The sequence below is a fragment of the Oncorhynchus nerka genome, linkage group LG27 (genome assembly GCF_034236695.1).
Source record: "Oncorhynchus nerka isolate Pitt River linkage group LG27, Oner_Uvic_2.0, whole genome shotgun sequence".
Taxonomy (NCBI): Eukaryota; Metazoa; Chordata; class Actinopteri; order Salmoniformes; family Salmonidae; genus Oncorhynchus; species Oncorhynchus nerka.
Window position 1 is genome coordinate 100004836 of NC_088422.1, and position 11705 is coordinate 100016540.

At 44.4% G+C, this 11705-nt stretch overlaps 1 protein-coding gene across 2 annotated transcripts; it reads right to left on the reverse strand.

Annotated features, from left to right (window-relative positions):
* Positions 1-1275: 1275 nt before the first annotated feature.
* nqo1 (NAD(P)H dehydrogenase, quinone 1) lies at positions 1276-11020 on the reverse strand. Of its 2 annotated transcripts, none has more exons than XM_065012453.1 (6): positions 10396-11020; positions 5298-5465; positions 5055-5185; positions 4555-4668; positions 2858-2959; positions 1276-2509 (listed from the first exon to the last, which is right to left on the reverse strand). In XM_065012453.1, the coding sequence occupies exons 1-6, from the start codon at positions 10547-10549 to the stop codon at positions 2183-2185; spliced, it is 996 nt and encodes a 331-aa protein (XP_064868525.1). In that variant the 5' UTR covers positions 10550-11020; the 3' UTR covers positions 1276-2182. The 2 variants fall into 2 exon arrangements, with proteins under 2 accessions (XP_064868525.1, XP_064868526.1); XM_065012454.1 differs by having other exon boundaries at positions 10409-10492.
* Between the last annotated feature and the right edge of the window lie 685 nt (positions 11021-11705).

An 11705-nucleotide genomic window follows, 5' to 3' on the forward strand; every position in this document is an offset into this window, starting at 1 on the left:
GAGGAGGTTATCAGCCTTCAGCTGGTTGTCAGGGAGGAGGAGTTATCAGCCCTTCAGCTGGTTGTCAGGGAGGAGGGTTATCAGCCTTATGGTTGTCAGGGAGGAGGAGTTATCAGCCTTCAGCTGGTTGTAAGGGAGGAGGGGGTTATCAGCCCTTAGCTGGTTATCAGGGAGGGGTTATCAGCCCTTAGCTGGTTGTCAGGGAGGAGGGGTTATCAGCCCTTAGCTGGTTATCAGGGAGGAGGGTTATCAGGCTGGTTGTCAGGGAGGAGGGGTTATCAGCCCTTAGCTGGTTGTCAGGGAGGAGGGGTTATCAGCCCTTAGCTGGTTGTCAGGGAGGAGGAGTTATCAGCCTTCAGCTGGTTGTCAGGGAGGAGGAGTTATCAGCCTTCAGCTGGTTGTCAGGGAGGAGGAGTTATCAGCCTTCAGCTGGTTGTCAGGGAGGAGGAGTTATCAGCCTTCAGCTGGTTGTCAGGGGTTATTAGGATCTCAATTAGCAGCAGCAACTCTTCCTGGGGTCCACAAGATACACAAAATATGACAAGTAACCAAACACTGACTCACAAGGAAAGTTACACAAATGTAAACAATATTCAAACAATGCAACCCAAAAAAGTATGCAAACAATACAACTAAAAACAAATGTTTGTGTGTCCTCCTCCCATGAGTTGTTTTTAATCCGTTTTTTAAAGGGAAGGGAGTTCCATGCAATCACGGCTCTGTATAAAACCGTGTATTGCCTTGAATTAGTACTGGACTTGGGGACTGTGAAGAGACCCCTGGTGGCATGTCTTTGTGGGGTATGTATGGGGTGTCTCTGCTGGGTGTTATTTGATTATGCAAACAATCTGGAATGTTCATTCCAGTAGTATTTATCATTAAAACAAACAGAAGAGAAGCAGTTCATCTCTTGTCAACCCTCAACCAGGAAAGACTGGGATGCATGTTAGTTCTGTACGTGTAGTTAAGGGCAAGGTGTGCTGCTCTGTTTTGAGACAGCTGTTCTCTTAGAAAAATAGGGCTCCAAAACCGTTCTTCAACTGTCCACATAGGAGAACCCTTTTTGGTTCTAGGTGAAAACCATTTTTTGGTTCCAGGTAGAACCATTTTGTTTAAAGGTTCTTATTGGAACCAAAAAACGTTCTTCAAAGGGTTCTCCTTTGGTTCTAAATGGTTTTTAAGTTTTAGATAGCACCTTTAAGAGGGTAGCTTTGCTAGATCCTCCTTTGCTGCAGCGGACCGTATTACCGGACAGTAATCAACATGAGACCAGAACAGAGTCTGAACAACTAGTGCAGTTTATTGATGTTTTTTATAACAGACATACCTCTCCCCATCTTCACAACAACTCTGTCAATTTGACTTGACCATAATAACTGACCATCCTATGTTATTCTTAAGCAATAAGGTGCGAGGGGGATGTGATTTATGGACAATTTACAACGGCTAAGGGCTGTTCTTAAGCACGACGCAACGTGTAGTTCCTGGATACAGCCTTTAGCCGTGGAATATTGGCCATTTACCACAAACCCCCCCGAGGTGCCTTATTGCTATTATAAACTGGTTACCAACGTAATTAGAGGAGTCCAAATAAATGTTTTGTCATATCCGTGGTATACCACGGCTGTTAGCCAATCAGCATTCAGGGCTCGAAGCACCCAGTTTATAAGTATGAATTTAGCTTCCTCAACTTGCTCAATGGTCACACCCTTTATACACAACTCTAGCTGAGGTTTAGGTCTTAGAGAATGTTTTTATTATTAAAATCATCTGCATATGTAGTCATTCTAGCTTTGTGTTTAAGACCAGTGGCAAATCATTTGTAAAAAATAGAGAAGAGTAACTGGCCCAAAGGAACTACCCTGAGGGACACCGCACTTTACATATCTGATGTTAGAGAAGCTTCCACTGAAGAACACTCTCTGGGTTCTATTGGAGAAATCATTATCCAAGGGTCATCAGCCTTCAGCTGGTTGTCAGGGAGGAGGGGTCATCAGCCTTCAGCTGGTTGTCAGGGGGGAGGGGTCATCAGCCTTCAGCTGGTTGTCAGGGGGGAGGGGTCATCAGCCTTCAGCTGGTTGTCAGGGGGGAGGGGTCATCAGCCTTCAGCCTTCAGCTGGTTGTCAGGGGGGAGAGATCATCAGCATTCAGCTGGTTGTCAGGGGGGAGGGGTCATCAGCCTTCAGCTGGTTGTCAGGGGGGAGGGGTCATCAGCCTTCAGCTGGTTGTCAGGGGGGAGGGGTTTCCCCAGGTGGTGTCCGGTGGTGATGCCGTGGGGGCGGGTGCTCTGCTCCTCCCTGACCTCCGGCCGCAGCACGAAGCCCCCGGGGAAGGTCAGGTCAAACATCTCGCTGGGAGCAAAAGTCAGGGGTCGCTCGACCAGCAAGGTCTTCAGCCTGGCCCTCCAGCCATCCAGCATGGCTGTCCGATTCGCGGGGGGGCTGTGTCCCGGACACCAGAACACCTGGGGGGCTAGCACCTGGAACCCACAGAAGTGAAGCACGCCGTTCTGGAAGGATGGAGGGACGTGGAGGAGAGGAGAGGAGTCTGGGTCAAATACATGTAGCAAATACTTGAAACTGCGCTTGGTTTAGTTTGCACAATATGCTACAATGGAACCAATGAAATAGACCCCAAAAAATGCAAACCCAAAACTAAATGAAACACATTGGAAATACTTGTTACTTGGAGGTAACCTTGAAGCATAAAAATGTATGAGGAAACTCATTTAGAGACACACAAGTATCCCCAAAGCCACTTGATTACCTTCTAAATCCACGAGAAGCAAATACAGTGAAATATTTTGTTTTGGGTGTCACATCTTAACTCTTCCCCCCTGGCTGTCTTCCTGCGTTACCTGTAGGGGCCACAGTGTGACGTTAATGTCTCCGTTGAGGCCGTCAGGGCGGTACATAGTCTGCATTGACCCAGTGCTGAACGACAACATGGCCTTCTTGTCCTGTAAAATGATAAAGAGTATGAAGTGTAACTCCCAACAAACACAAAGGCCCTATTCATTCCACCAAAACACCATTTACCCTTAACCTAGAAGCAATATAACCTGAACTGAATGAGAGCAATGTGTCATTTCATAAGGTAGATATTATGTAGGGTGTCCAAACAAAAACACATCTTTTGACCAATGGGTAAAATACTATATTAATTGTGTAGGTACTGCTCAAACCAAAACCAATGGTCCAAACCTCATGTCTCTGTCATAATCTGTTAAAATCAGTTTTTTAACCCTTGTAGGATGTTTTTACCCTTGTAGGATGTTTTTTTTTTTTTACTAGCATTAGGTCAGCTAGACTAGAGGATGTTAGAGAATAGCATTAGGTCAGCTAGACTAGACGATGTTAGAGAATAGCATTAGGTGCACATTCAATCTGTGTAATCTAGAACATCCTACTGTCACGCAGTAACGCAAACTAGCGGTATATTAACGTGAACAAAACGGAATCAGGAAATGAATGCCCACTGTCCATTGCTATTCAATTGCAGGTCCCGACTTCATTCCGCTTTGATTAACCATTCAGAACATGACGAATCATATTTGTCTTGGTAAAATGTATTTTTATAGCAAATGGAAGTTACATTTCATCACCAATGCGTGTTTTCACCCACTTTGGGCAGAGTGGTGGACCCCCTACATTATGGCTATTTTTAAAACTGTGTAGGGTAGTAGGGGGTAACTAGCTGTAAATTCACATAAAGACCACAAGATGTCACCAAATTATTTGCGCAACACTTTCTCAGGCTGTCACTGTTCTTGCTGAACAAAATAAATGTCCTCCATGTCACCACAGTTTTGAGACAATTCAACAGAACTTTTTTGAAATGTTGAAAAAGTTGTAGATATATTCCAATGAAGTTAGATCTCTGTTTATATATATATATAAGAAAGCCTTAAATAATCAATTTGTTTAGAGAGAAAAATGTAGATAATTTTTTTTGTAAAGTAGTAAAGTAATAAGATGTTGGTTGAGCGTGTTGGGGGCTTAGTTACCCCTTTATGGTTATGAATGTGGTTCTACCTGTCATTTAGACATTTAGACAATGACTAGCCCAGTTAGCACTCGTTTATGCTAATTTGCTAGCTAGCAAATTCACTAGCAGTTAATGCTAGCTTGCTAGCTAGTTAGCATAAACTATTAGGAGTTCTAGCTAGCAAACTTACTACCAGATTGTCTGAGGTAAAATACATAAACAAAGATAACGTAACTTAATTTCAGTTGTAAATGTTTCCACTAGTGACTGATAGCGTTACAGTTAATTTAATGCACCTTTATAGACTTATAGCTATTTTACACAGCATTTTATGTCATATAGCCAGCTATCTACATTTTTAACAGAGAGCTTTTCAATTGGCATCTCTACCCTTGTTTTCAGTCACAAGTGGGGACTTGATTAGATGGGAGCATTGCATTTACATCAAAACTTCCTGATTCGGGCCCATACATGGCATGAACATCTTCCTGCTCATTGTCAATGGGTATGACACTAACACAGGCTACTGGAACTAAAGACATGAACAGAAGGGTCAAAAGGTCAAACCTTGAATATTCCATTGTTGTACATCTTCTGCAGCGAGAAGGCAAAGCCTTGAGTCAGGACTCTGTCTATCCAGCCCTTCATGATGGCTGGAACGCTGAACCAGTACATAGGGAACTGATGGGGAGAGAGAGATGGTTGACACTCCATCTACAACAATCCAATGATTGTTAAACTATGATGGGGAGTGTAGGCTTAAATACTTTGGGGAGAAAGGTGGAGAATTTAAACGCAGCAGGGCACAGTCGAAGAAGAGACAGAAAGAGAGGTTGGGGGAGGGGATGGAGACAGAAAGAGAGAGAGGGGAAAGAGAGAGGGAAAGGGGGAAAGAGAGAAAGAGAGTGAAAGAGAGAGGGGGAAAGCGAGAGAGAAAGAGGGAAAGAGAGAGAGGGGGAGGAAGAGAGAGGGGGAGGAAGAGAGAGAGAGGGGGAGAGAGGGGGAGAAAGGGAGGGGGAGAGAGAGAGAGGGGAGAGAGAGATTGGGAAGAGTGTGTGACCTCTGACCTGGAAGATGACGAGCTCCGCCGCCTCCACTTTCCGATGCTCAGCTATGATGTCATCACTGAGTCGACCCTCCTTCCAGGCATGCATGGTCTCCTCTCCGTACTTGAAGTGCTCCGGGTTCTTCACCTCACCTGGCAAAGAGACAGAACAGCAGCAATGTCAAGCGTGTGTGTAGTTTGTTTGGCACGTGTGTTGGCATGTGTGTTGGCACGTGTGTTGGCGTGTGTGAGCCTGTGTGTGTACCTGTGATATCCTCCATTGTGGCGGAGGCTCTGAAGTTCATGGCGTAAAGGTCAGACACAACAACCTTGTAGCCCTGCTGTCCGAGGGCTTCCACGGCAACATCCTTCGCTGCCGAGTTAAAGGACCCCCCACTCTGATGGGCGTACACAATCAGCACTGTCTTCTGAGCTGGTACACACACACACACACACACACACACACACACACACACACACACACACACACATGATAAGGTGGTGGATGGATCAGTCATAATTGTTTCCCTAAAACAACACTGCACATCAAGTTACCTTTCATTATGAATGTGTTGTCATCTGGTTTTTACTCCATCTTTGGAAAAAAGGGTTCCAAAGGGGTTCTGTGGCTGTCGCCGTAGGAGAACCCTTTTTGGTTACAGGTAGAACCCTTTTGGAATCCAAAAGAGTTCTACCCGGAACCAAAAAGAGTTCTACCCGGAACCAAAAAGGGTTCTTCTTGGAAAAGAAAAGGGTTCCACCTGGAACCAAAAAGGGTTCTACCCTGAACCCAAAATGGGTTTTTTCAAAAGGGTTATTCTATGGGAACAGCTGAAAACCCCTTTTTGGTTCTAGATAGCACCTTCTTTTCTAAGAACGTATTACTGTATTATTACTGTGTTCCACATGCCACCCCATTCCCTTTATCGTGCACTACTTTGGACCGGGGTCCAATAGGGTAGTGCACTACTTTGGACCGGGGTAGTCCAGTACAATAGATGTGGGTCCTAGTTAGTCCAGTACAGTAGAACAATAGATTTGGGGTCCTAGTTAGTCCAGTACAATAGATGTGGGGCCTAGTTAGTCCTCTACAATAGAACAATAGATGTGGGGCCTAGTTAGTCCTCTACAATAGAACAATATATTTGGGGTCTAGTTCGTCCTCTACAATAGAACAATAGATGTGGGGCCTAGTTACCCCAGTACAATAGAACAATAGATTTGGGGCCTAGTTAGTCCGGTACAATTTGGACCGGGGTCCATAGGGTAGTGCACTACTGTTGACCGGGGTCCATAGGGTAGTGCACTACTGTTGACCGGGGTCCAATAGGGTAGTGCACTACTGTTGACCGGGGTCCAATAGGGTAGTGCACTACTGTTGACCAGGGTCCAATAGGGTAGTGCACTACTGTTGACCAGGGTCCAATAGGGTAGTGCACTACTGTTGACCAGGGTCCAATAGGGTAGTGCACTACTGTTGACCAGGGTCCATAGGGTAGTGCACTACTGTTGACCAGGGTCCATAGGGTAGTGCACTTTATAGGACAGTGTTTCCCAGCTCCAGTCCTCCCAACAGGACAAACTTCCCTGATTCAACTCACTGAGGGTTGACAAGTTGAATCAGAGAAGTTTGTCAGGGGCTACAACAACAATGTGTACTGTTGGGAGGACTGGAGGACTCAACATGTCAACTAACCATCAAACCCTCAGTGAGTTGAATCAGGGGTGATTTCGGCCTCAGAATGTATGAGTGGGCTATTACCCAGGATAAACAGGAAACGTCATGAACACATTCTAGGTTTGTTTGCAGCAACGACAATTTCACCTTTTGTCTCAATGAGCAGTAGACGGCTTGTACATTCCTAATGTTCTGTACCTGTGTACCAGCAGTCAGTCATCACATACTTTCAGAGAGAATTGTGACAGAAAAAGAGGTCTGGTAAGTGTGCCATTTGGGTGGGATACAAAAACAATATCCTATTTCACACAGCACTGACTGTAGGCTGGCCAGGAGGCTCCACACCATCCTCTTACCACAGTGAGAGGAGAAAAAAGTATTTGATCCCCTGCTGATTTTGTACGTTTGCCCAATGACAAAGAAATGATCCGTCTATAATTTTAATGGTAGGTTTATTAGAACAGTGAGAGACAGAATAACAACAAAAACATCCAGAAACACACATGTCAAAAATGTTGAATAAATTGATTAGCATTTTAATGAGGGACATAAGTATTTGACCCCTCTGCAAAACATGACTTAGTACTTGGTGGCAAAACCCTTGTTGGCAATCAGAGATCAGAAGTTTCTTGTAGTTGGCCACCAGGTTTGCACACAACTCAGGAGGGATTTTGTCCCACTAAAGTCATTAAGGTTTTGAGGCTGACGTTTGGCAACTCGAACCTTCAGCTCCCTCCACAGATTTTCTTTGGGATTACAGTCTGGAGGCTGGCTAGGCCACTCCAGGACCTTAATGTGCTTCTTCTTGAGCCACTCCTTTGTTGCCTTGGCCGTGTGTTTTGGGTCATTGTCATGCTGAAATACCCATCCATGACCCATTCACAATGCCCTGGCCGAGGGAAGGAGGTTCTCACCCAAGATTTGACGGTACATGGCCCCGTCCATCGTCCCTTTTATGCGGTGAAGTTGTCCTGTCCCCTTAGCAGAAAAACACCCCCAAAGCATAATGTTTCCATCTCCATGTTTGACAGTGGGGATGGTGTTCTTGGGGTCATAGGCAGCGTTCCTCCTCCTCCAAACACGGCGAGTTGAGTTGATGCCAAAGAGCTCAATTTTGGTCTCATCTGACCACAACACTTTCACCCAGTTGTCCTCTGAATCATTCCGATGTTCATTGGCAAACTTCAGACGGGCATGTATATGTGCTTTCTTGAGCAGGGGGACCTTGCGGGCGCTGCAGGATTTCAGTCCTTCACGGCGTAGTGTGTTACCAATTGTTTTCTTGGTGACTATGGTCCCAGCTGCCTTGATGTGATCTTCCTGTCTGGGTTGGCGCCCCCCCTTGGGTTGTGCCGTGGCGGAGATCTTTGTGGGCTATACTTGGCCTTGTCTCAGGATGGTAAGTTGGTGGTTGAATCCCTCTAGTGGTGTGGGGGCTGTGCTTTGGCAAAGTGGGTGGGGTTATATCCTGCCTGTTTGGCCCTGTCCGGGGGTATCATCGGATGGGGCCACAGTGTCTCCTGACCCCTCCTGTCTCAGCCTCCAGTATTTATGCTGCATTAGATTATGTGTTGGGGGGCTAGGGTCAGTTATATATCTGGAGTACTTCTCCTGTCTTATCCGGTGTCCTGTGTGAATTCTCTCCTTCTTTCTCTCTCTTGGAGGACATGAGCCCTAGGACCATGCCTCAGGACTACCTGGCCTGATGACTCCTTGCTGTCCCCAGTCCACCTGGCCGTGCTGCTGCTCCAGTTTCAACTGTTCTGCCTGCGGCTGTGGAACCCTGACCTGTTCACCGGACGTGCTTCCTGTCCCAGACCTGCTGTTTTAGACTCTCTAGAGACCGCAGGAGTGGTAGAGATACTCTGAATGATCGGCTATGAAAAGCCAACTGACATTTACTCCTGAGGTGCTGACCTGCTGCACCCTCTACAACCACTGTGATTATTGTTATTTGACCATGCTGGTCATTTATGAACATTTGAACATCTTGGCCATGTTCTGTTATAATCTCCACCCGGCACAGCCAGAAGAGGACTGGCCACCCCTCATAGCCTTGTTCCTCTCTAGGTTTCTTCCTAGGTTTTGGCCTTTCTAGGGAGTTCTAGGGTGAGATCTTGCATGGAGCCCCAGGCTGAGGGAGATTGACAGTTCTTTTGTGTTTAATAATCGCACCAACTGTTGTCACCTTCTCACCAAGCTGCTTGGCGATGGTTTTGTAGTCCATTCCAGCCTTGTGTAGGTCTACAATCTTGTCCCTGACATCCTTGGAAAGCTCTTTGGTCTTGGCCGTGGTGGAGAGTTTGGAATCTGATTGATTAATTGCTTCTGTGGACAGGTGTCTTTTATACAGGTAACAAACAGATTAGGAGGACTCCCTTTAAGAGTGTGCTCCTAATCTCAGCTCGTTACCTGTATAAAAGACACCTGGGACCCAGAAATCTTTCTGATTGAGAGGAGGGTCAAATACATATTTCCTTCATTAAAATGCAAATCAATTTATAACATTTTTGACATGCGTTTTTCTGGATATTGTTGTTGTTATTCTGTCTCTCACTGTTCAAATAAACCTTCCATTAAAATTATAGACTGATCATTTCTTTGTCATTGGGCAAACGTACAAAATCAGCAGGGGATCAAATACTTTTATCTCCCTCACCAACTTCAAACATCTGCTATCTGAGCAGCTAACCGATCGCTGCAGCTGTACATAGTCTATCGGTAAATAGCCCACCCATTTTTACCTACCTCATTCTCCATACTGTTTTTATTTATTTACTTTTCTGCTCTTTTGCACACCAATATCTCTACCTGTACATGACCATCTGATCATTTATCACTCCAGTGTTAATCTGCAAAATTGTAATTATTCACCTACCTCCTCATGCCTTTTGCACACAATGTATATAGACTCCCCTTTTTTTCTACTGTGTTATTGACTTGTTAATTGTTTACTCCATGTGTAACTCTGTGTTGTCTGTTCACACTGCTATGCTTTATCTTGGCCAGGTCGCAGTTGCAAATGAGAACTTGTTCTCAACTAGCCTACCTGGTTAAATAAAGGTGAAATAAAAAATAAAAAAATAAACTTTTTCCCCTCACTGTAGATAGCCAGGGGCTCACTTCAAGACTATCTGTAAATAAAAAACTAGAAAATAGGAGGATGTTTGAAATGATTTATACTTTTTACTTTTGATAATTAAGTATTATTATTTATTTTTTTAGCAATTACATATACTTTTGATACTTAAGTATATTTTAAACAAAATACTTTAAAACTTTTTCAAGTAGTATTTTAGTGGGTGACATTTCAACTTGACTAATTTTCTATTAAGGTATATTTGACTGTTTCCACAACTGACAATACATCCATTGTGTTTGTTAAACTACAACGGAACTATTGTATAAAGCTGTCCAAGTTCAATAATGCTGATCACAATAATCTGCTTTAATGAATAAAAAAACGGAGTGGTTTTGTCATTATAGCGTTTGCATAAATCTTACGCAGTATAGCAACACAAAGTACTAAGGCATCAGCACAAAATCACACCACTTGTTGGCTATTTCCTCAAACACTGGACAAATGCATGACAACTTTAAATTCAGCTGAACAAGCCAGCAGGATAATGAAATATAAACCAAAGTACCTGAAAGCAGAGATATTGTAAATGCACTAATATCTCACCGTTGAGACTTACCCATGACGCGAGGTATGATCGGTCCTTCCCCAGATCTGGACGTTCCCTCTTCTGCAACTGGAGGGGAAAACCAGCGTCTTTGTCCGGTGCCGCAGCTCTTATCACTATGGAACCGCCCGCTGATATTCGCGTGAGAAACATTGTGTGATTGAAACTGAGATTGAGCGGTTACATAACACCCGAGTCTCACGTACACAAAGAAGAAAATAATAAATGAAAAAACGTCCTGTAGCCTCGACAGCCATGGGGCCGACCAAAGTCTATCCAGGCGTGTTTTTAACGTCGGGAAATGTTACAGCCAGTTTACCGGTTGAGAGAATGATTGGTACCTTTGGCTTTAGGAAAAGTGTTTTGTGGTATTTTTTGTCTGTATTAGGCCATCCATATGGGTACCATGAATTTATCCGAATTTAGTGCTCTTCATTTGCGATGCGTAAAGAAACATTGGCAAGTCATAAATCACCATTTACTCTGGAACTCTTTGACATGTAAAAGTTGTTCCAACACGGGACTCCCTAAAACACGGTACTTCACCGGAAGTGAATTTCGTAGCATGTTAGGAAAGAATTTCGCAAACCTTAACTCTTTTCCTAACCTTAACATAATTTTCCGAACATGATACGTTTCTTCTCCAAACCCGCTGCGTAAATTCTTCTAACCTGCTACAAAAAAAAAAATAAACTTTCGGTTGTAGCTGTATCAAAGTGGCGTGTTTTCAGACCATCCTGTTCCAACACACAGTACACCTATTGTGCTGCGTGCCGCCTCAGTATTTGCGTTAGGTGCGGTCCCGTGCGGAATGCGCCATGACAGGACTAGTCTCAAAACCAAGAGTTCCACTGGTCTGACCAGTCTTCGGGCTGTTTTGAATGTCACTTGCACACTGTTGTCACCCCTCACTGGAACGACAGACAGACAGACGTTGGGACAGCTAATATACTGCAATTCTAATTCAACCATAGATCAAGATGAACTTGCTATCTTTATCTAGCCGCACAATAATGACATAGCCCACATTCTACCAGTAGGACACACACAGGTGTCCCACGAACATCAGAAACTTTGACCTATAGAGTCAATGTATTATTTGATGTAAACAGCTAATTGCAGGCCAACTTTCTGCACTGTAATCCATTCTACAATGTGTCATAATGGGCTTAGTTTCCTGGTCTATAGTAGTACCACTATATAGGGAATAGGGCTCTGGTCTATAGTAGTACCACTATATAGGGAATAGGGCTCTGGTCTATAGTAGTACCACTATATAGGGAATAGGGCTCTGGTCTATAGTAGTACC